We start from the raw sequence: 24,387 nt of genomic DNA, 5'->3' as shown, positions 1-24,387 counted from the left end.
GGTGTGTCCAAACTTTTGACTGGTACTGTATATTTCAAATCAAAAATCTTCATAAGGGACACAATCATAACAGGCGTTGGATTAGCGTGTTTGTAAGGTGTTCTAGTTTAAAAAATCATGTCAGATTGAATTATTTTGTGCGGAACATCCTTTTAACTAGAAGTGGCTCTCTGCTGGCATGAAATGTGGTGTATTCAGACTGCTTAAAATACTGAATATCACACAAATTCCCTGAATCCTACTGTTCCAGTTTCTTATCATCCTGAATAATAAAATAGAGAAATTCACCTCCTGGATTCCCAGATCAGCAGACATCTAATGTCAGTTTGACACTGGTGCTGCTCTGCTCTCTACAGCTTGGGGACTAAGCTAGGGGCCTGATGAGGGCCCTTCCATATTAAACAGGCAGATTAGACACCTTAAACGGAGGGCAGCCTGGAGAGGTGCTGTTACCGAGACCTCCGGGGTCCTGCTGCCTCTCATCAGGCAGGTACGGTAGTGCGGTCACACACAGGCACACACACACACACACACACACAACATGGGCCACAGGAACGAAACCTCTCCTCTCTCCCCCACTGCCTGCTTTGCCTCACTGTCTTCCTCTCTTCACTGACCTCTTAGTCTGCCAGCGTCTGCTGCTGCGGTAATGCTACCACCATTCCCATCATGCACAGGGGCATACGAGCTCCCATGAGTCCCCACACCGCTCCCTGCCATCTGCCGTGATTTATAGAAAATGGCCGATGATTTATGGCCTAGTCATCTCACAATGAAGTTGTTTTCTTTCATTATGGCGACCTCCCGACCCAGCCGCCACTCCCCTGCCTGCTTGGGGAAATGTGTGCTAATCATACACCATAAAGATCTTTAAACAGAAGGGGGTTGGCCGGGGCAGTGGAAATGGAGGGGGCTTTAATACAATTAATTTTCAACAGCGTGTGAATACTAATAGAGCTGAGTAGAGCAGACCTTGGTGGTGGCGTGTCGGAGATGAGACGTGGCCACCGCAGAGAGATCCCTACCCTAATGAGACTGTTTCAGGGTACCAGGGACGGTAGAGACTAGGTAGCTGCCTGACAGGCCATGCACTGTAGCTACTGCGCCTTTTCTCCTTCAGCTTTGATCTCTAAATGAAAAGGACCTTTTGGAGTCTTGGGTGATCCAGAGGAGTTCAAAGATTCATGCCTAGTTAGAGCTTGTAAACCTGGATGTCTCAGTAGGTCACACATTTGCCCCAATGTTAATTTAATCATATGCTACTGATTGTAACAAACAATACAGGGAATCCACTTCAACGCTGGCCTGCCTACTAACACTTTGTTTTTTATCCTTAATGATGCAGGTGGTGACAGTGTTTTTCCACTCTTTATTGGTGAGCCTTCAGATGACCGGAGAACGCACACAGACCAAGGATGTTGCATTGACAAATGAGCGTCTGCGGTCTTATTGCTGATTCACCACATCCTAAGCGTAATGGCCTGTGCCCTCTATCCTATCGCTGATCAGGGAAGGCTACTGTTCACCCATGAGCCCATAAGAGCAGCAGGACAACTAATAACTGTTCAATTCAACTTTCAGTTTGCTTCCTCTAAGATAGCCTACTTTTGCAGCCCAAATTATTTCCAAAAAGATATATTAAAGCAATACACAGAGGATGCTATTCCTCTCAAGAAAATGCAAAGAGCGCCATCTGCTGCTCTTCCCATGTCCTGCAGAATATTTTTTCTCCCACATTCGAGAAAATACTGTATATCTGCTCTCAATTTATACTTCAAATATACAACATATGTGATGACATGCTTAGGACAGTGACAGAAGTTGGTTTATTTCAAGTTTCAATTTCAACTAATTCTATCACAGGAGAAAGAAGTGAACAAAACATGAAATATGTACAGTTGTCATAATACACAGAAAATATAACAGACTGTATATAAATATAAGTATGTGAGGGATAAAACAATAACTGAAGCTAAACAAAAGAAGCATGCATTGTAAGTGGTTCACAAGGAACAGAACAGCCAAGCCAATATTACATCTGTGGAAAATACTGCCATTACACTATTGGCTTTATTTACAGCAGCCTTGGGATACATCCCAAATGGAACCTTATTCCCTATATAGGGCACTACTTTTGACCGGGTCCCATAAGGCTCTGGTCAAAAGTAATGCACTAGGTAGGGAATAGGGTGCCGCTTGGAACATAACCTTGGTCTTCAACGCAACACATTTCCTGTATCATTCATGACATATAATACAGTATTTCGAAATGGGGGCAAAAAGACCAATTCAAAAGCAGTATTCATAAGCTATTAGTATGGATTAATATTGCCAGGTATACTGTAAAAAAAAAAAAAAAGAAGGCACAAGCAAATACATGCTCAAGATACATGGCTTGAGGATAATAGGGTTTGGTTTTTGATACAGGCCAATGTGTGCACACAGCATTCAGTCACAGTACAGTATACCATGTTTGGTCTGCTAAATCAGCCCTAGCTTGGTAGCTGTGATGGATATCAATAGTGTGTGTGTGTGTGTGTGTGTGTGTGTGTGTGTGTGTGTGTGTTATATAATACAAGCTGACCAGACATTCATAGATTAGAAGCAACGTCTCTTCAACATAAAGTCAGAGTTGGGAATGTTAGTTAATCATTGAGGTTGCTGGGTATAATATGCATGTCCCCTCGCATGCAAATGAGGTCTCTCGGACTCTCTTTTTATAACGAGTTCGTGAATCAATTATTAAAAGTACTGTACAAAACACTCATTTTGAGTTTCATTTTTGATTCAATTGCAACAGGCAGGTCTAACAAAAGAAATACTGCGTTTGTATTTGACAACATTTTGGACTTGGACATAGCCAATGTTCCATCCAGTCCAGAGCTGATAAAATTGCTATGAGTTCTCACATTTGAGAAAAAAGAAACATTGTGCACTGTTACAGTACATTTAACAGTTAATGTAGTGAAACTCTACTACAGAAACAGTAAGGCCCGATAGTGTTCTCAGTAACACGTCACCCTTATCTTGACTTTTAACAGGGTTGGGCTCAATTCATTTCAATCAAATCAGGAAGTAAACTGAAATTCCAATTTCATTTTTATCCCCATAGACAAGCATTGAGGAAAATTGGAAATTGGAATTTCTGAATGGATTGAATTGAAATGGAGTTAACCCCAACTCTGAATTCTAGTTCTAATCGAAACAACTGTACCTTTAACATTCATAATAAGTACAGTAAAATACATGAGGTTTAACGCCATGATTAGTATTTCTAAAGCAGCAGTAACATTTCATAGGTGCACTTAAAAATGACATCTGTACATTTCAAATAAGGATGGTTAACTTACAATGGTAATTTACAGTGCTTTGACAAAAAAGTTCATCCAAGTAGTTGGATTTTTTGTTACTAATTAATTATTGCTGGATTCAATTCAAAAGACCAAACTTCTTATTTCTTATTTTTTGCCTCCTATGTCTTTAAATTGTAAAGATTTATTTTCGAGCACTTGCACTTAAAATGTCCTTAGATTATCGACTAATATGTCAGATTGTCAAGGTCTTTCTAGTATATGACGAATAGGTATTGCCCATATTTTGCTTTTAGACAAAATATTTCACATTTGAAAGTTCTAGGACTCTTCATTGCGATTTTACATTACAAGAATACTTCAGATCCCAGTAGTTTTGAATCTCATTACAACATGCCTACATTTTTTTGCACAAAAACAGCAGACTCAACCTCCACCAACTCAACCAATAATTCCCCTTTCATAATTACGTATGAAGGGTGATATTGTGATCCTTGTGAAAAGGGAAAATATTCCTTCACCAGTTGCTGGGCCCAAACCACAGTCAACACAGGCGTTACACACATAGGTTACACACATAGGCAATTTACAGAGGCTTATTCAACCCAGCTTTTCACTGCATTTACTAATCATTGGCCAGCCAAATGATCTTCTCCCACTAATGGAAATGAAAGTTTTTTAGATTCTCACTAACTGAGAAATTCTACCTCTTCACAAGGATTATTCTTTAAATACAGGCTTAAAAACATAGCATCGCCACTAAGAACAAATTCTTCAGACGGCAAATACTATGGAACAATTACTATCGAAACCGCCATTTTAAAAATGCCTCTTTACAAATGACTAAACACGTTTCCAAATAGGCCTATCTATCCATTGCGAGAAGGAACACTAGAGACAATGAGGCAGTAGCGTACAGAGCAACGCTCTGCTTCCATCAACATTAAAACCTTTCAGACGGTTTATAAAGGATTCAGGTTTCATTCAAAGCTCTTTACATTCATTTGACTAGGTGTGAAGTAGTGTCGCATTCAAATCGTAATAAAATATGTGGAATTAAAGTATTTACAAGACGACAAAACAGAAGGAAATAAAATACTGATTGCAACAGGCATAGGGTTTCCCAACAAGGAACAACCTACAGCCTTTATTAAAATACATTAAAACCACAAGGAGGTCTGGAAAGAAAGATTGAGGCACAACTGTTTCCCTATCTGGGTCGCGTTCATTAGGGCACGCCATGGAAAATATTTCCAAACGGTAAAAATAAAATAACATTAGTTTCTTATTGGACCAGTAGTCCAGGTAGTCCCTTCCTGTTTCAGTCTGTTTTGCACCGTTTGGTGCCCTATGAACACAACGCTGTACTGTATGTACCTGCACACACATGGATGGAGCCGGAGGGCCACGTTCATTAGTATGAGGAGATGTCTGAGGAGCTGCTGCTGTTGCTGGTGGACGTCTGGGCTCTCTTTATGTACAAGTTCAGCAGCTTCATCTAGTGGGATAGTAAAGACGCTGAATGAAACCAACACATCCCAACATGAAGTTTCAAGATAATGAAAAACATTCTGCAACCTGTAGATCTTGAACAAAAGAGAAGGAATTAAAGACATTGTCTGCGTCCGAAATGGCACCCTATTTCCTAGTGCACTACGTAGGGAATAGGTTGCCATTTGAGACTGACCCAGACAAGGTGTTGAGATGAGATGGTAGTGTACCTTGCTTCCTGTGAGCTGGGCCAGGTAGGGCTTCAACTCTTCGCCGATGACAGAGTAGACAGCCACCAGACAGAACACACTGGCCTTTCTCACACTGCTCTCTGTGTTGTCATACCCCTGTACACACAGAGACATCAGAACATTATTAGACATACACTGAGCATACCAAACATTAGGAACACCTTCCCTGCCCTCAGAACAGCCTCAATTCGTCTGGGCATGGACTCTATAATGTGTCGAAAGCCTTCCAGAGGGATGCTTGCCCATGGCTGACTCCAATGTTCCCCACAGTTGTGTCAAGTTGGCTAGATGTCCTTTGGGTGTTGGACCATTCTTGATACACATGGGAAACTGTTGAGCGTGAAAAACCCAGCAGCTTTGCAGTTCTTGAAAGAAACCGGTGAGCCTGGCACCTACTACCATACCCCATTCAAAGGCACTTAAATATTTTGTCTTGCCCATTCACCCTCTGAATGGCACACATACACAATCCATGTCTCAATTGTCTCAAGGCTTAAAAATCATTCTTTAACCTGTCTCCTCCCCTTCATCTACACTGATTGAAGTGGATTTAACAAGTTACAACAATAAGGGATCATAGCTTTCACCTGGTCAGTCTATGTCATGGAAAGAGCAGGTGTTCTTAATGTTTTGTATATACTCAGTGTATAGACAGTGTGGCATAATCCCAAGGACAGAAAATAATCATTTTACGTAACTAAACCCCAAGCATCAACACTGTACTGGAAGTAGATACATTTCAAGTGCTTCTATTTGAAGTAGATACATTTAAAGTGCTTCTATTTGAAGTAGATACATTTAAAGTGCTTCTACATCAACCAATCAGTAAGTACATCAATAAATCAACCAATGGACCAACCAATCATTCAACTTGATCTATAAAGCCCTTTTTACCTGCAGTAGTCCTGGTATGATGTCAGGCAGCAGCTGGTGGAGGGATTCCTTGGTGATGCGTTCGATCACCTTGGTCTGCATCTTGATGGAAGCCAGGTTGATGGGGTAGTCAGCCGTCTGGACGATGGGACACAGCACCTTGATACACTGTTCTGGGTGGATGGAGCCGGCCAGGGTGGAGGCTGACTCCTCTGCTGCCCGCACAACCTGGGTAGAGAGGGAAGGGTGGAGTGAGGAGGGTGAAATGGGTGATAATGGAATGGGTTCATTTTGGTTTATTGGCAGAGCAGGGTACATGTACATCCACAGGCAAGACTACACTTCATCCCGATAGTCTTTTCATCATTTTATTTCGAGAGCTATCAACTCCATAAAAAAACGAACACATCATCACACAGAGTTGAAAGCTATTCATTCAAGAAGTGCAGACTTAGCATGTCCTCTAAAGCAGAGCCTCATAGACAGACAGACAGCCAATGAGAGCTACCTCTTTGTGGGAGTCTTTGTGTGCCTCCAGGGTCTTCATGATGGTGAGTTCTGCATAGTTCTTGAAGCGGGCCGGCTGGTTACGTAAGATCTCCTTCAGCACCCGTAGCGCCAGTGCCCGGATGGTGTGCTGCAGGTTGGGGGAAAAGGACACGACATGCTCAGAACCAACAATTCAGACATTGGAAGGAAAAACAATGGATTCAAGCATCAGATTTTGGCATTGCTCCCAGGACAGAGTTTACTTGAACTGGCCGCTTAGTTACTGGCACCGCCCTTTCAGCTACCTGCCACCCTGTTGATTGTTGTTTTAAAAGTATTTTTTCTTCCTATCTATCTCTCCATCCATCCATCCATTCCTCCAGAGTCCTTACATCTTGATCTGACAGGGTCTCCAGCAGCAGTAGCAGCATGGTTTTGAAGTGTTCCTCCCACACTGCCAGGCTGTCCTCCCGGGCTATCTTCAGCAGCTCCACCAGGGCTCCCCTCCTCTCCTCTGGCCTCTCACTGGGCTTCGACAGCTCCTTCAGCAGCTCACCCACCTTTCAATGACCACAATAGATATTAGTCAGTGACCATAGAATTACATATAGATCACTAAATGGAATTTAATAGGATCTCCATGTCCGTGACTTTATAGTGTTATTATGTAGCTATAGTCAAAAATTAAATAAATAAAAAAAGTCAAATAAATTCTATCAATCACCAGTTCCAGTTGCTCCGCAGGGGAACTGTGCTTGGTGTGCAGCATCTTGTTTTCTGCACCACACTCTTGGCGGCCTGCGAGGAAGAGGGGTGAGGGGGGGAGTCTTCCTTACAGCTGATATATAGCCTATTATAAACTGGGTGGTTCGAGCCCTGAATGCTGATTGGCTGGCAGCCATGGTATATCAGACCGTATACCATGGGTATGACAAAACATTTATTTTTACTGCTCTAATTACGTTGGTAACCAGTTTATAATAGCAATAAGGCACCTCGGGGGTTTGTGGTATATGGCCAATATACAACGGCTAAGGGCTGTATCCAGGCACTCCGTGTTGCGTCTTGCATAAGAACAGCCCTTAGGCGTGGTGTATTGGCCATATACCATACCCGGGCCTTTTTGCTTAAATGTATTATGACCATCCAAAATGGCACCCTATTCCCTATATAGCACACTACTTTTGACCAGAGCTATATAGGGAATAGGGTGGTCAAAAGTAGTGCACTTTATAGGGAATAGGGTGGTCAAAAGTAGTGCACTCACCATCTGGAAGCTGCTCCACGTCGTCCTCATACACCGTCTCTCTCAGGGCAGCCTTGTCGTAGGCGCTGATGGTGTCTGTGTAGTTGTAGGGGTTGTAGTCACGGCACCGGGGGCCGGAGAAGGAACGGGGGGAGGGGGTGTTGAGTAGGGAGGTCTTGTTGTCCAGGGCCGTGCGACCCCCGGGCCCCTCCACCACGTCAACACCAGAGTCTGATGCTGCTCCAACACCCGGCTGAGGAGAAACAAGACTATTGATATAACGTAACGTAACAACCATACAGTCTTATACATGTCAAAAATAACAAATGTATGCATGTCCATGTCTATTCTAGAGAAAATTAATATATTGACCAAAGAGAACAGTAGCCAAACAAGTGCACTCGTTCACTTCCCCCTCTGGATTTAAAAGGGCTGTTGGAAGATACTCCCTCTAGTCCATTCTAACACCAATCCAAGTCTTTTAAATCAATGAGGGGGAGTGAGTGAGTGGAGAATAGTAGGGAATTGCCAAAGCCCCTCACCGTGTCCTCTCTCTTGCCTCTGCCTGGCTCCATGAGGTCCTCCTGACTGCGGAAGCTGAAGTTCTGGATGGCCTCAGTGACGCCTCGCAGGGAGCTATAGATCTCATCAGTGTTCAGGTTCTCTGTGTCGTACTCCAACATGCTTCAGGTCACACCAGGAGGGGAGGGTTATTATACAAGTACGACACTAACATACACATACAACAACACCACAGGAAAAAGACGTCTGCCCGGTGGGCAAAAGCAGGAAAAAACTGGTTGAAACAACGTCATTTTATTTACCTAGTATGTAAAGATGTCATTTCAAGCAGTTTATCCCGCTATTCCTTTTCATATAAAAGATCAACCATGCATAACAGTACGTGTTGACAGAGACAGAGTGGAACAGACTGGTGAGTCAAGCTGTTAATGTGGTGAATCCTCTGAAAAGTGGCCACATGAGAGCACAGATTGCTGCTGCGGAATGAACAAAAGTGAAAGGAAAAACAAAGAGACTGTGGGGTAGGGACAAATCAAAAAGGTGACACAGCCATGTGACATTGTACCTGGGAGAGTAAGCACTTCGTAGGGTCTTGAGGGAGGGGGCAGCAGGGGTGGAGGAGAGAGGAGAAGGGAAGGGAGGGGGGTACTTCGACAGGCCATCAGCACTCCAGCCCCATAGCCGACTGTAATGTACCCAGAGCACGGCGAGGGAGGGAGGGAGGGAGGGAGGGAAAGAAAAGGGGGAATAGAGTCGCGAGGGAGAAAAAGAGAGATGTGAGAAGGGAACGGAGCAGAGCGGGGACGGGGGACTACTTGTTGTCATTGTTAGTTAAGTTAGTAGTGATGTAACTAACTTCTATGGTGTGTTGGGGACCAGGTATTAAAGGTTATGTTAGACCTACCTGGGAGAGAGCCCCCCATGGGAGCAGTTGGTGGGAGAGGTGAGGGGGCTGCTGCGACTGCTGGGGTGGCGAGCTGGGGGAGGAGTCCGTCCCATGGTGTTACTGGGAGAAGCCTGCGGATCACACAGAATTGGAGCAGTTACAGTACATTATAAACTGGGTGGTTCAAGCCCTGAATGCTGATTGGCTGACAGCCGTGGTATATCAGACCGTATACTACAGGTGTGACAAAACATTTATTTTTACTGCTTTAATTACTTTGGTAGCCAGTTTATAATAGCAATAAGGCACCTCAGGGTTTGTGATAATATGGCCAATATGGCACGGCTAAGGGCTGAATTCAGGCACTCTGAGAACAGCCCTTAGCCGTGCCATATACCACACCTCCTCGGGCCTTATTGCTTAATTATATGATGCAATCCCAGTATGTTGAGATTACAATACAACTTTATTGTCCATGTTACAGCGAACAAAGTTTAGGTTGTTGGCTAACGGTGCCAGTGAGAAGATAGTCAGCGCATTCGAGAGGATCTTCCTGAGCAAATGCAATATTCTTGTTCTGTGTAAACTCACTACTCATCTTCTCATGATGAGTGGATCTTTGGAATACAGCGATTTTAGTCAGGTCTTACCACTCCGGTGTTGCTGGAGTTCCGGAGATGGTTATGCAGCAGTTTAGTGGCTCCGTCCTGGAAGGTCTTGGGCAGGGCCCCCAGCAGCATGGTGAACTCTGGGGTGTTCAGCTCAAACAAGGCGATCAGAACCACCTGGGCTGCCTGGGTTTTAAAGGGTCACAGAGAGGTCAATTGTTAGAGGTCATCAAAGAGAGCGTTCACTTTTTCCATTAACATTGATGTATGATATCACGCAATAATGAAGTGCATTTCAAGGGAATATTTGGCCCTTAGAGAAGAGACGGAACATTCAACAAGCCCATTCTGCTCTTACGTAACCATGAGTCACATCGGTCAATGTATTTACAAATACATGATCCAAATACATTGCACAGAAATACAGTAGCGCATATTTGTTTAGGTTCAGTTAGCATTCAGTTAGTCAGGCGAGTTAAAACCACATTGTCAGTTCTTGTAAACCAGTTAAAAACCAGTATCACAATGCTCTCGTATGAATTCCATGCATGTTGGTCAACCAAACCTGTCACTGCAGATAAACAAGACAAGAACCATGAGTAATAAGTAGCAGCAGCAGTAGGATATTATGAAAATGAAATACTACCGCACATTCAGAGCAATTCTGTTGCCCATTCCCACCCCATTGCTTAAAGGGGCAATCTGCAGTTGCTACATACATGTTTTGACTTATAAGTTAATTATATGTACCCATTGATTGTTGAAGATTATAACTTATAAATGCCTCATGAGCTTAGTTCAACTGTTGTACCCCCATCAGAATCCCAAATAAAAGCTTGTTTTACTCCACTGTTTGTAAACAAAATGAATGTAAACAAACACGGTATAGCCTCAAAACATGGTTAAAACTATAATTTTGATATCATGGATGGTCAGTCCTTGCATCCCTAGCTCGGTCTATGAATTTGAGAGCGGTTACATTTCTCCAGCCCCATCTCTCAGCTTTTTAGCGAAACAGTGGTGGGGTCGACACCTTGTTATCATTTCAACTGCTGATTGCTGCTTTAACATTCACTCATTATGAAGAACCCTTTGAAAGCAGAAACAACTGTTATGGCTCATTCAGAGCCATTTCAGTCCCCATTCCCACCCCTGCACTGCCACAGTTATAAAGCAGAAACAACTCTGTGTCTGCCAGCAAGGCCAAGTTGTGTTAGAGACAGAGAGCCCAGGCTTGGGGAGGTTATGTGAGGCAGACTGCAGACCGAGCAGCTGACTGATGGGACTCTACTACCTGCTTGCACCTCTCCTCCACGTTCCCCTCTCCAGGTAGAGAGGCTACGGTGGTGCTGGGCCTGCCTGACAACTCCTCACCCGCCCAGCTATGGAGGAAGCTCTGGGGTTGGGGGTCGACCGACGGGTAGGGTGGGGAAATGATCAGTTTAAAATACTCAAATAAAATCAACCAAAAAGGGATGAAGCCGGCAAACAATAGTTATTTGAAAATTAGCCGGTTAAATCTGGCACGTTTACAGAAATGCTGATTAATGTGCATTGTCCCTGTGAAATATAAAGTCAATTAAAATGAAGTGTCTGACGTTGTTGCTATGGAAACAAACAAACCCAACTCTACCCACCTTCCTGACGTCGGAGCTCTTTGGTTCCGTGGTCCAGGTGATGATGCGGGAGACGGCCAGGCGCGTCTCGCTGGAGTTGACAAAGTCTGCGGGGTCCATTTGACGGGCCAGGCACTCAATGTACCTCAGGATGGCCACCTTGACCTTCAGGTTGGGGGTCTGGGTCTGGTCTACGATGAAACGCATCAGGATGTTAAACTGCTGGTCGAACGGGAACGAGTCCCTGGGAAAGAGAGGAAAATCAAGAGAAATAGCCATGAGATGAGAGGGACTGATCCACTAGAAACTCCACAAACAGACAAAAGCACCATCTAAGGGCTTTTCACACTACCAAGCAGAACCAAACCAAGCTGTACTGAGCTGGCCAGGTTACACATCCACCACAGTTGGTGGAATCGTGCTGAAAAGCACAAAATGGGAGGAAAAAAAATACCTGTGTGAAAAGGGTAATAGAGATGGAGCTTTAGTTCTGACCTGGTGACATCAAGAGCCTTCTGGACCTTGGCCTGTACAGACCCCAGGAGGTCAGCTCCCATCTTCTTCAGCAGCTGGGTGAGCAGGACAAACAGCCAGTCCTGCAGGTCCTCTCTGTGCAGGGTGATGAAGTCTACCAGGGTCTCCAGAAACATACTGAACACCTGAGACCAGACGCAGTGACCACACAGTCAGTCACTCAATAATAGGCTATACTGTACATATTTACTTCACTGTTAAGGAGTATTACAGAGGACAACACACAGTATCAATAATTAATCAATCAACTATCTGAATAGTTTGATTCAATTGCATTATTATTAAAAGGTGACGGACAAAAACACTTACTCGCTGATGTTATAAGTCCACCGCAAAGACCACCATGCGACACAGAAACAGACAGTTAGTACAGTAACTACATTAGCTTCCCGTCAGAACACAGGTTATATCAGACATGGGGGATTCTGTTGTGAGCTCACCTTGCTGTGTGGGTCAGCAAACATCCTTGTGAAGATCTCACACAATCTCTTCAGCTCCACACGACTGCAACACGTGATCGGAAAAAAAGTAAGGCCATCAATCGCACAGCGCTTTTTGGTTTCAGCAAGATTTCTATCTAAATTTAAATAAATTGGTCATTTAGCAGACGCTCTTATCCAGAGCGACTTACAGGAGCAATTAGGGTTAAGTGCCTTGCTCAAGGGCACATCGACAGATTTTTCACCTAGTCGGCTCAGGGATTAGAACCAGCGACCTTTCGGTTACTGGCACAACGCTCTTAACCACGAAGCTACCTGCCGCTATCTAGAGCCCAGTTGTCTCAGTGACGGCCTCAAATACATTACAAAAGTTCAAAACAAAAATAGACGGTCTCCATCCCACCTGAGAATTCTCTGGCTCTTGAGCAGGTTCTGTAGTCCCAGCAGACCCTCCTTCCTCTCTGACCAGTTGGAACTGGCACAGTGGTTCAGCACCTCGGCCACGTCCTCCGTCTGTCTCATGTAGTGGGGCGGCCCGCCGTTCCGCGAGCCATACGACCGCTCAGAGCAGGCGCTGCTGGCGTCGCTGTTAGCGTCATCGTCTGAGTAGATCCCCGGGGACTCGTACCGCCGTCTGACTGGCCGCCACTGAGGGGTCAAGGATCAGAGGTCAGATGGTCGTACAGGTACATATACAGTATGCTCACTAAGTCATGCCACAGAGTGAAGAGAAATCAATGACACTGTTACTGTTAAACAAACTACCATGTGACTACATTCGAGAGGCTAATAAGAGTCAAAATAGATGTTAATGATGAGGTTAACATCTACCTTGTTGTTCCTGGCGTCTCCTAGTAACAGGGCGTCGGCTACAGCTGCCTCCACCTCAGTTCCAGTGTTGAGGATCCTCATGGCGTTGACAGAGGCTGAGATACGGGCCTGGTGAGCCAGACCTAGACGCTCTGGAGGAGAAACAGAGAGGTTGAATAATACTTTTATAATAGTATTGTATAGGAGCACAGTAATAGAGTTTTACAAAGGAAAAACAGTCGACCTATTAACAAAATGGGGAGTAGAAGTCATGGTGGAAAAACAAATGAAGCAAATTTCATCAGCACGCCATGAGAAACTCAAGAGAAGATACAGGGTATAGCACAAAATAATAATATGATGAATTAAAGTTGTATTTTTACAGCACAGTATAAAAATCAGCCAATAAAAACAAAAGTGTACTAACAAAACAGAATGACACAAAAGAACACAGATTGACTTGAAAAGTAAGACGCATCCAAACTGAAATAAGGAGGATGCTCAGCTCTATGTCGCCCTCTGTGGGATTCTGAGGTGAACTGCACTATGGAACACTGACATGCTATTGTCTGTTTAATAGAAACATGCAGGACAGGTCACCTGAGTGGCCCACGGACTCAGCCGAGTGGAGAGCACTGGTGGAGCGGGAGACACGTCTGGACGCTAGAGGAGGAACACGGGAGGGAGTGGGGTGATACTTTATTTGGATAGTCCATCTACTCACCCTAACCCCTCTAACACTAACCCTTATCCTAACCTTACACTTAACACTTATCCTAACCCTAAACTTAACCCTTACCCTAACGCTTATTCTAAACCTAACCGTAACCTTAGCAACCAGTTGCTTATCAACAGATAGTATGACCATCTGTAGATCTACAGATGGAAAATCTGGACTATCCAAATAAAGTGTGACAGGGAGTGGATATCCCACACGTAAAGTTTGACATACCTTTAAAAAATAGTCTCTTTCTTCAACTCATACAGTACATGACTGTCAACCTGGGGAGTAGGCATTCTACCATGTGACAACGCTAACTGGCTTCATGCCAACATTAGCACCAAGAATGTTGAGCGGCATCCCGGGATTGGACACAAAGGCTCTGACCGCAAGTCAATAAGCTTACAGCGGACACAAGTTCAGCGTCAACTCATCCCTGTATTATGTCACATCCATGTCGTCAATGACTCTAGCATGATTAGTAAAAAAATTGTTGTTGTCACTCACTTAGGAGTGAAATGGGAAAATGTGAAAAGACACAAGTTAACGCATGCAGAAGATGGAAGCAGAAGAGGTTTGTTTCGGTTGGTTTTCTTGTGATCTACTCTACATCGGGCTAGTCTGGGTTCAGGCACTGAGGGGCATGGTGGCTATGGTCTCTGGGGTGGGCATGTTACTATACTGTACTCACCCAGAGGAGAGAAGCCCCGAGCTGGGCTGGTGTCTCGGCTGCTCTCCCTAGAGGTGTCCCTGCTGCAGCCCTGACTCATGCTGGGCCGGGGGATACGGCTCCTCGCTAGCATAGTGGTGGGGGGGGGTGGGACACACACAGAGAGAGAGAGAGCAGCAGGAAGATGAAATAGCTTTATAACACACAGCCAGGCAGCCCAACACACTCAAAGAGAGAGAGAGAGAGGCGGAGTAGAGGAGGAGTTGAGTTCGTCGGGACAGAGGAGAGGAAGAGACGTGGTTGCATTCAGTGACAGACAGGAGGTTAGGTGGTTCAGAGAGCAGAGAGGTTGGAGACTCGGAGTACAGCTGTAGAGGGCTGTTTTCTGTCTTCAGTGTGTCTGTGTGTGTGGTCCTCTTCCTGGTCCTTACCCAGGCCTGATCTGTCTGGACTGGTGTCTCGGCTGCAGCCCTGGCTGCGGGGGACTTTAGACCTCCTGTCTGCTGGTGTTGTCCCTCCAGTGGCCCTGGGGATCCTGCCGTATGTATGGCTCAGGAGACGTCCAGGGGAGCCAGAACGACTGCCAGCTGCAACACAACATAGTATGGTGTATTTCTTAAGGGAGAAGAATACATTCCCACACAATGTCGAAAAGGTGGGAAGAATTTCAAACAACTGCTCTAGATCAGTGCTCCTTGATTCTGGTCCTGGGGACCCAAAGAGGTGCACATATTTGTTTTTGCCCTGGCACTACACACCTGATTAAAAGTTTGATGACTTGATTAGTGGAATCAGGTGTGTAATGCAGGGCAAAAACAAATACGTGCACCTCTTTGGGTCCCCAGGACCAGGATTAAGAAACACTGATCTAGAAACAATGTGTATTTTTTCATTACGGCATGATGCTCATTTTTCTGGGGAAGATACTCACGTTGAGACACTGACACCATTTTGGCTCGACTCCTCCCCCTACTGTCTGTGACAGAGGGACACGCCCCCACGCCGCTCCCTGAACTCGTTCTCCTGGTACGTACACGGCCTGGGATAAAGAGAGAGAGAGAGAGAAAGAGAAAGAGAAAGAGAAAGAGAAAGAGAAAGAGAAAGAGAAAGAGAAAGAGAAAGAGAAAGAGAAAGAGAAAGAGAAAGAGAAAGAAATTGAGAAAGAGAGAGAGAAAGAGAGAAAGAGAGGTTGGGGAGAAAACAGAGTTAACTTCATGTGGACACAGATCCATTCAACCGCAGACACACCCAGCTTGGCGAAACCATCCATCATCACCTACAGTCAAAGACTTCATACATAGACCACACAGAAAACAGAGACATACTCGCTAGTCTACACTTGCAGGTTGCTACCAGCCATTTCAACAGACGCATGCACTCAAATCTCTATTAAGCTGGTTCAAGCAAGACATCTCAAGTCCCAAATGGCTCATCCTCTATAAAAAGTGTTTCATCTCAACATATTAATTCACAACAATAGACACAAATACAGAAACATGATTCACAACAAATATATCCCTGTATTCTGTTCTACATAGGAAAAGGAGAGTACAGCACAAAATGAGTTCATGAAATTACAGTTAAACAGCCAATGATAAAGGTCAATAACCTGACAGACACGGAGGCTGCCTGCCTTTATAGTCATGTAAGTTGGACAGATCTATTTGTGGACACAATCAATGTCTCTGTCTCCTCTCTCTGGCTACCAACCCCAGTCCTGATGACCCAGTTCAATCTAGTTCTACCATGCAGACAGTCCATGCAGAGTTCCACAGATGAGCACCGTATTCAATGATGTAGTACACTACACAGACCAAGGACGACCACTGTAAACATGGTGCAGTACATTACACAGACCAAGGGGACAGAGAAATCTGGATGACGTCCTCCAGCTCCACACATCAAGAACAAACACACAGTTAGCCATCTCATCTTACCCTCTGGTCTAACGTTACCAGGTGTGCTGTCTAAGAGCAAAAACAAGAGCAGGAGAGTCCAGGAGAGAGGTTAGCAGAAGTTAGCAGGATAATCCCCATATGGAAGACTGAGGGGGGTTACAAGAAATCGGAAAGGCCCTAAGATGTATTTTAATCATCATATTTTGAGAAAAAAATTAAGAAATTAGGGTTAAATATCCATACTTTGGTCCTATATCAATCATAGTCAGCAAAAGTGGCTCATAGAAATAGAATTATAAACTGGGTGGTTCAAGCCCTGAATGCTGATTGGCTGACAGCCGTGGTATATCAGACCGTATACCACAGCTTTGACAAAACATTTATTTTTACTGTTCTAATTACGTTGGTAACCAGTTTATAATAGCAATAAGGCACCTCGGGGGTTTGTGGTATATGAACAATATACCACGGCTAACGGCTGTATCCAGGCACTCCGCGTTGTATCAAGCTTAAGTACAGCCCTTAGCCGTGGTATATTGGCCATATATATATATATCACACCCCCTCGGGCCTTATTGCTTAATTAGAACACACACAGAGACAGAGAGAGACAGAGACAGAGAACATATGGTTTGTCTCACCTAGAGAGGCGTAGGAGCCGGGTGGCAGGGCGGAGGCAGCACTGAAGGGGGCGGGAGAGGCGGGCACCGGAGTCATCCTGGTCTTGGCACTAGCGGTGGCGGCAGCGTTCACGTCCACGTCGCTACGGGAACGCTGGAGAGAGCCTGGGGTGGAGGGAGCTCTGGAGGGAGCTGCTTTAGCTTCGGGGAGAGAAGGGAAGGAAAGAGAGGAAGGGAGGAGAGGAAAAGGAGAGGGAGAAGAGAAGAATAATGGTTATAAGCCAAGCTCTCTACCCAAATGTATTTCATAAAGAGAGAGGAAAGAGAAGGCGAGAAAAGAGGGAAAGAAAATAACATGATTAACAAGTCGTAATGTCACGTGCACAAGTACAGTGAAATGCCTTTCTTGCTAACTCTAAACCCAACAATGCAGTGATCAATATCAATGTAGTACTAAAAATAACATAAGTTAGAACAAATACACACAGGAAATAAAAATAAGAAGAACACGAGAATGTAAGAAGCTATATACAGGGTCAGTTCCAGGGTCAGTTCCAATACCATATTTACAATGTGCAAAGATACTGTATAGATTTCATACAGTAGATGTCATGGACGTTGTTGCTGTGCTTGAAAAATCATGATCGACATTAATATGAAAAATATATATTCTGGTGTCTGATTATATACAGAGCTGTGGATCATTTAAACGATAGATCTGAAATATTTTCTCCAGTGTGACGTAGTAATGTCTGTGGTAGTAATGTCAGTCATGTAATGTCAGTGATGTAATGTCAGTGTTCTTACTCCTGGTCAGGGTGTTTCCCATGGAGCTCTTGGCAGACTGAGGACGGCTGTGGAGACAGACAGAGAGATAGACAGTGGTTAACCTGACTGACTAAGATCAATACTCTTTCATTACGACTACTTCTCATATCACAGACAGACAGAGAGGGAGAGAGAAACGGAGACAGAGAGAGACAGAGAGAGAATGACAGAGAGTGGGATATGCGTCAACAGCAACCTTGGGAAAATCCTCTGCATTATCATTAACAGCAGACTTGTAGATTTCCTCAGTGAAAACAATGTACTTTGTAATTTTTACCAAATTACCGTACGACAGTCCACGTATTCACCCTGCACACCCTAATTGACAAACAAACAAACCAAAACAAAGGCAAAGACTTCTCATGCTTTGTTGATTTCAAAAAAGCTTTTGACTCAATTTGGCATGAGGGTCTGCTATACAATTTGATGGAAAGTAGTGTCAGGGGAAAAACAGTTAAAATTGGCAAAAATCCCACACATTTCTTTCCACAGGGCCGTGGGGTGAGACAGGGATGCAGCTTAAGCCCCACCCTCTTCAACATATATATCAACGAATTGGCGAGGGCACTAGAACAGTCTGCAGCACCCGGCCTCACCCTACTAGAATCTGAAGTCAAATGTCTACTGTTTGCTGATGATCTGGTGCTTCTGTTCCCAACCAAGGAGGGCCTACAGCAGCACCTAGATCTTCTGCACAGATTCCGTCAGACCTGGGCCCTGACAGTAAATCTGAGTAAGACAAAAATAATGGTGTTCCAAAAAAGTTGCCAGGACCACAAATACAAATTCCATCTAGACACCGTTGCCCTAGAGCACACAAAGAACTATACATACCTCGGCCTAAACATCTGCGCCACAGGTAACTTCCACAAAACTGTGAACGATCTGAGAGACAAGGCAAGAAGGGCCTTCTATGCCATCAAAAGGAACATCAAATTCGACATACCAGTTAGGATCTGGCAAAAAATACTTGAATCCGTTATTGAACCCATTGCCCTTTATGGTTGTGAGGTCTGAGGTCCGCTCACCAACCAAGAATTCACAAAATGGGACAAACACCAAATTGAGACTCTGCATGCAGAATTCTGCAAAAATATCCTCTGTGTACAACGTAAAACACCAAATAATGCTTGCAGAGCAGAATTAGGGCGATACCCACTAATTATCAAAATCCAGAAAAGAGCCATTAAATTCTACAACCACCTAAAAGGAAGCGATTCCCAAACCATCCATAACAAAGCCATCACCTACAGAGAGATGAACCTGGAGAAAAGTCCCCTAAGCAAGCTGGTCATGGGACTCTGTTCACAAACACAAACAGACCCCACAGAGCCCCAGGACAGCAACACAATTAGACCCAACCAAAACATGAGAAAACAAAAAGATAATTACTTGACACATTGGAAAGAATTAACAAAAGAACAGAGCAAACTAGAATGCTATTTGGCCCTAAACAGAGAGTACACAGTGGCAGAATACCTGACCACTGTGACTGACCCAAAATTAAGGAAAGCTTTGACTATGTACAGACTCAGTGAGCATGGCCTTGCTATTGAGAAAGGCCGCCGTAGGCAGACCTGGCTCTCAAGAGAAGACAGGCTATGTGCACACTGCCCACAAAACGAGGTGGAAACTGAGCTGCACTTCCTAACCTCCTGCCAAATGTATGACCATATTAGAGACACATATTTCCCTCAGATTACATAGACCCACAAAGAATTCTAAAACAAATCCAATTTTGATAAACTCCCATATTTATTGGGTGAAATACCACAGTGTGAAATCACAGCAGCAAGATTTGTGACCTGTTGCCACAAGAAAAGGGCAACCAGTTAAGAACAAACACCATTGTAAATACAACCCATATTTATTTTCCCATTTGTACTTTAACTATTTGCACATCGTTACAACACTGTATATAGACATAATATGACATTTGAAATGTCTTTATTCTTTTGGAACTTTTGTGTAATGTTTCCTGTTCATTTTTTTTGTTCATTTCACTTTTGTTTAGTATCTATTTCACTTACTATGGCAATGTAAACATATGTTTCCCATGCCAATAAAGCCCCTTGAATTGAGAGAGAGAGAGAGAGAGAGAGAGAGAGACAGTGAGAGAGAGAGAGAGAGAGAGAGAGAGAGAGAGAGAGAGAGAGAGAGAGAGAGAGAGAGAGAGAGAGACAGAGAGAGAGAGAGAGAGAGAGAGAGAGAGAAGAGAGAGACAGAGAGAGAGAGACAGGAGAGAGAGAGAGAGAGAGAGAGAGAGAGAGAGAGAGAGAGAGAGAGACAGAGAGAGAGAGAGAGACAGAGAGAGAGAGAGAGAGAGAGAGAGAGAGAGAGAGAGAGAGAGAGAGAGAGAGAGAGAGAGAGAGAGAGAGAGAGAGAGAGAGAGAGAGAGAGAGAGAGAGAGAGAGAGAGAGAGAGAGAGAGAGAGAGAGAGAGAGAGACAGAAGGGGAGAAGGATAGAAAGGGTGGAGTGTCTCACTTGAGGCTCTCCTGTGAGGAGGAGGAGGAGCGGTCTGAGGCAGGAAGGGACATTATGCTGTCAGAACTCTTCAGGTGGGACTGGAGAGCCTTCTGATAGGACGACTCTAGAGCCTGGAACAGCTGCTCCGCCTCCCGGCTGAAGTGGCCGTGGAACGTCCAGTAACACCTGCACAAAACAACAGAGAGGACAAAGGCGCAGAAAGAGTGAGATGGAGCAATGTTTCAGGTTGGCAGATATCAAATGTGGAGGAAAAGTTGTTACCATGATAACATGTGATGTTTGTGAACTCCTATTTTCAAATAAAAATATGGTTCATGTATGGCCGACATAGTGTGAGAGTGACTTACTTCCTGGCCACTGATCTGGCCTCGGAGTCTGCATCATGGACTCCTTTCTTGATGGTCTCAGTCAGAACAGCTACATTCCTGAGGGGTCAAACAGAGAAGGAACACCAGCTTCATTCTCTCTGCATGCAGCATCCCTTTACCCCCCTCTCCACCAAAACCACCACAGCATAAAAAGCTACGGTTACATCCCAAATGCCACACTAATCCCTATATAGTGCACTACTTTTGACCAGAGCCCTACGGCACCCTATTCCCTATATAGTGCACTGCTTTTGACCAGAGCCCTACGGCACCCTATTCCCTACATAGTGCACTGCTTTTGACCAGGGCCCATAGGGCTCTGGTCAAAAGTACTGCACTATACAGGGAATAGGGTGCCATTTGGGACGCAATGTAATTCAATGAGAAGGGGACCTGAGAGCTCCCCTGACATCCCAGTCAGAGATTTGGTTTCACCACAATGATGAAGCACAGTGTGCTTTTATGGGATAGATATCCCTCCCTGGCATTGCCATGGAAACTGCGGAGATGAGGAGCGACTCACTGACAACAACATTGTTTCATATTACTGTAAAAATTCACTTGACAGTAGCTAGAAAAAGGTTTACAGTACAGTAGCTAGCTACATCACAGCAATACAATATTAAGTTGTTGAAGAGGGGGGACAATTATAAGTATGAGTTTATAGGCCTGTCTAGTAGCAGCCATTTTAGCGTACCTCTCTAGAGAGTTGGTCTGCCACTCCTGCAGCAAGAGGTCCAAGAACTCAAAACAGCGCCTGGAAATAGAACAATAAGACAGTCAGGGAAAACAGACAGACATTCAGCTACAGAGCGAATAGGGATAAGTCTTTCTGAGGCTGTTTGTTTGTTTACCTTCTCACGGCCACAGATTTAGATTGGCAGCTGCTGGTCACAATAGGAATGAGACGAGGGTAGTGTGTATGCTGGAAGACAGAGAAAGACCAGTTTTTACTAATTCAGTTACTAGCTGTTCTAAACTCAATAGAAATGTGAGGAACACACAAGGCATCTTTGGAGAACAATCGCAAGCAACCACCAACAATGAATGCCCACATCGGAATGCAGTGGAATGCAATTTGCAGCCCTCGGGAAGGAAAGATGTGTGTTTGTGTTCCTAAAAAGAAAGGCTAGCCACTCGACCATTTGGTCTGACTGACACTCAACAACCCAGCTCAATTGAACTAAATTAAATTCACCTCAACTTCATTCAAATGTCAATAACTTTATTGTCCACTCACTCTGATGATGAGTCGTATGACAGCGATGCCGGATGTGGCCATGACCTTGGCCGAGTTAGAGACCAGGGTTAGGAGAGTGGGCATGATGGACTCAGCACAATGGTCAAACCTGTTCCCCAGGATGTAGGACAGGTGGCTGCAGGATAGAGGTACGAAAAAGAGATGGAGACAAGTTATTATGATATCAATAGTATCTTATTTTGTACTGATGGGGCTGTACAATAAAGTGTGGGGGGAAAAAACATTCCTAACACTCTTTGTAATTTCAGTTATTTTATTGCATTGATATTGTATAACGTTATAATAGTATGGCTTTGGTAACATTAAAGAAAGCTTGTTTGATTTGAATTGATACCGTGAGTAAGAGAAAAGGACTAGAGGTCTCCTTACCCCAGAGTGATACAGGCCTCTCTGACCACCTGAGAGCGCAGGTCTTTAGCGGACATCTTAAAGGCTGCCTCCATGAGACGCAGCTGCTGGGAGAAACCATCAAACTCCACCGCTCCTGCCAGGAGCACAGAACGCATCTTCTTCAACTAGAGAGAAGAAGACAACCAAAACCATCAAGCCATTCATCAAAATAACATTTCCAATCAAATGATAGAAGTGGCTGCTTAACAGAACAGTTACTTAATAGTCGTGGCTACATTCCAAAATCCACACTTAGAATGCATGGCCAATACATTGCGTCATTCTAAGTGGTACGCTAGTGTGGATACTGGAATGTAGCCAGTGTGATGAAGTCATCTGGAGGTGGGGGACGATTGGTTGGTAGTCTCTTACCGCAGTGACTCTGTGCTCCCAGTCTCGTTTGTCGTCAGCCAGCACCTCTCTGATCTTGGTCATGGCGTCCTCCATCTCCCTGTTAGAGAAAAGCTGAGAGGAGGAGAGAAGAGGAATCCCTTAGAGGAAGCACATTCCAAATGCGTTTCATAAACCTGTAACATAGGGCAAGTTTGCCCAAGCGAGAATAGTGTGGAATGATTTTGATATCGTTATGAGAGTGAACACATACTTGCATAGTGGGCACCTCCTCGAAGGCCCGGATGAAGTCCTCCTCATCCACAGCCCCAGCAGCAGAAGCAGCACTAGGACCATCTCTCCCTGATATAAGCAGAAGACCACAAGGTCAAAATTGTTAACTTTACCAGGAAGCTATTCTAGTAGGCTATTATTCACACAAATATTCATCTTGGATTGGCTACAGACTTATGGAGTTAATGCAGGGTATATCACGCTCAATTCTCATTATCCCATGTTTCTATCAAATCTGTGTTCTCTCTGTGTTGTGGTTCCATTACATCATAACATAATCCTCACCATCGGCACTGTTCCAAGGTTACAGATATACACTAGACAGCTCCACAGTGGCTTATCTCCCATACAAATCCTGGACAGAGGTCATTATTCAGGGCTCTACGCTCAACCTTTTTACATGGAGCACGTGTGCGCCTAAGTTGAAAAATGTAGGCGAACACAAATCAATTTAGGAGCACGATGAAAAGTATTTGAGATATTAATTAGAATCATTCATTTTTCTAGGCGCACTGGTGCTCGTAAATAAAAATTCCATGTGCATTTGTGAGTAAAATGGTTGTACTGCAGAGCCCTGTTATTACCCATAGCCAAATAAAGGCTTTTCTAGATAATCCAGACATCATGAAGTCTAAAAAGTATGAACAATGCACTCACACAGATAGACGCACGCACACAGACACACACACACACAATCATTCTTGAGGAAGCAAATGAAAGGCATACTGTGGTAGGAGAAAGAACTAATCCCATTTGACAATGTTAAAATAGTCATGGCTCATCGTTCCATCCCTAATACACTCTCTGCTGGTGCTGGAGTGAACAGGAAGGGGCATCTCACCTGTTGATTTGGTGCTGGAAGCAGAGCTGGGCTTACGGAACGACCCCATGCTCACCGTCTTCTTCCCTGAGGAGGGGCCCTTAGAAGAAGAGGACCGCCCCCCGTCCACCGAATCATCATCATCAAAGTTCTTATCTGGGAGGGAAGGCAAAACAGAGAACTCAAGTTATTTCAACTCAGACACAATTTGAATGCTGACTGTACAAAACAAACAAAGCACGTTTCATATCAGCACCATGTGCTCAATCCCATTCCCTCATACAACAACACATTTCAGAAGCCGCCTACATGACCTTTTGGCATGACCTTCACACACACACATTGGGGGGGGGGGTCATCAGCGTTCATTCTGTTGGTAATTGTCTAGGTCTGATTCCGGTCACCGGTGGTTGCGCCCACATGCTTTGGAAGTGAAGTGACTACCCCACAAACTGTGGTGTACTGAACATGTGAGTCCCGGTCGGTCGGCCCAGAGGGGGCAGAGTAATCTGCCAGACCAGCGATCAATGAAACAAAACCCCATGCATTATTCAGAGGTCCACACACTGCAGGGCAGCACACCAACACATCACATCAGTTATGTGCCATCTACCTCAGTGTT

General features: G+C 44.5%; 1 protein-coding gene across 22 annotated transcripts in view; it reads right to left on the bottom strand.

Moving 5' to 3' along the window:
• Positions 1 to 1,807: 1,807 nt before the first annotated feature.
• LOC121530687 (CLIP-associating protein 1-B-like) overlaps positions 1,808 to 24,387 on the bottom strand; it is a 43,245-nt gene continuing 20,665 nt past the window's right edge. For 4 of the 22 annotated variants that reach the window (XM_045220879.1, XM_045220897.1, XM_045220896.1 and 1 more), the window contains 34 exons: positions 23,787 to 23,921; positions 22,926 to 23,014; positions 22,694 to 22,786; positions 22,301 to 22,446; positions 21,911 to 22,046; positions 21,525 to 21,595; positions 21,368 to 21,427; positions 20,650 to 20,727; positions 20,300 to 20,467; positions 17,794 to 17,840; positions 17,008 to 17,187; positions 16,406 to 16,435; positions 15,400 to 15,507; positions 14,900 to 15,055; positions 14,490 to 14,594; positions 13,678 to 13,740; positions 13,099 to 13,229; positions 12,671 to 12,915; positions 12,268 to 12,331; positions 12,137 to 12,139; positions 11,789 to 11,952; positions 11,315 to 11,537; positions 10,972 to 11,073; positions 9,720 to 9,863; positions 9,088 to 9,200; positions 8,749 to 8,868; positions 8,204 to 8,345; positions 7,683 to 7,914; positions 7,140 to 7,213; positions 6,808 to 6,975; positions 6,435 to 6,563; positions 5,948 to 6,154; positions 5,033 to 5,149; positions 1,808 to 4,809 (listed from right to left, as the gene is read on the bottom strand). In XM_045220879.1, coding sequence (XP_045076814.1) covers positions 4,726 to 4,809; positions 5,033 to 5,149; positions 5,948 to 6,154; positions 6,435 to 6,563; positions 6,808 to 6,975; positions 7,140 to 7,213; positions 7,683 to 7,914; positions 8,204 to 8,345; positions 8,749 to 8,868; positions 9,088 to 9,200; positions 9,720 to 9,863; positions 10,972 to 11,073; positions 11,315 to 11,537; positions 11,789 to 11,952; positions 12,137 to 12,139; positions 12,268 to 12,331; positions 12,671 to 12,915; positions 13,099 to 13,229; positions 13,678 to 13,740; positions 14,490 to 14,594; positions 14,900 to 15,055; positions 15,400 to 15,507; positions 16,406 to 16,435; positions 17,008 to 17,187; positions 17,794 to 17,840; positions 20,300 to 20,467; positions 20,650 to 20,727; positions 21,368 to 21,427; positions 21,525 to 21,595; positions 21,911 to 22,046; positions 22,301 to 22,446; positions 22,694 to 22,786; positions 22,926 to 23,014; positions 23,787 to 23,921 — 4,127 coding nt within the window. In that variant the 3' untranslated portion in view covers positions 1,808 to 4,725. The remainder of the gene's footprint in view (positions 4,810 to 5,032; positions 5,150 to 5,947; positions 6,155 to 6,434; positions 6,564 to 6,807; positions 6,976 to 7,139; positions 7,214 to 7,682; positions 7,915 to 8,203; positions 8,346 to 8,748; positions 8,869 to 9,087; positions 9,201 to 9,719; positions 9,864 to 10,971; positions 11,074 to 11,314; positions 11,538 to 11,788; positions 11,953 to 12,136; positions 12,140 to 12,267; positions 12,332 to 12,670; positions 12,916 to 13,098; positions 13,230 to 13,677; positions 13,741 to 14,489; positions 14,595 to 14,899; positions 15,056 to 15,399; positions 15,508 to 16,405; positions 16,436 to 17,007; positions 17,188 to 17,793; positions 17,841 to 20,299; positions 20,468 to 20,649; positions 20,728 to 21,367; positions 21,428 to 21,524; positions 21,596 to 21,910; positions 22,047 to 22,300; positions 22,447 to 22,693; positions 22,787 to 22,925; positions 23,015 to 23,786; positions 23,922 to 24,387) is intronic. The other 18 variants (XM_045220886.1, XM_045220883.1, XM_045220880.1 and 15 more) reach the window with 18 other exon arrangements.

This window comes from Coregonus clupeaformis, chromosome 6, assembly GCF_020615455.1.
Source record: "Coregonus clupeaformis isolate EN_2021a chromosome 6, ASM2061545v1, whole genome shotgun sequence".
Lineage (NCBI taxonomy): Eukaryota > Metazoa > Chordata > Actinopteri > Salmoniformes > Salmonidae > Coregonus > Coregonus clupeaformis.
The sequence above is the reverse complement of the archived record's forward strand: the minus strand, read 5'-3'. Positions and strand labels throughout refer to the sequence as shown.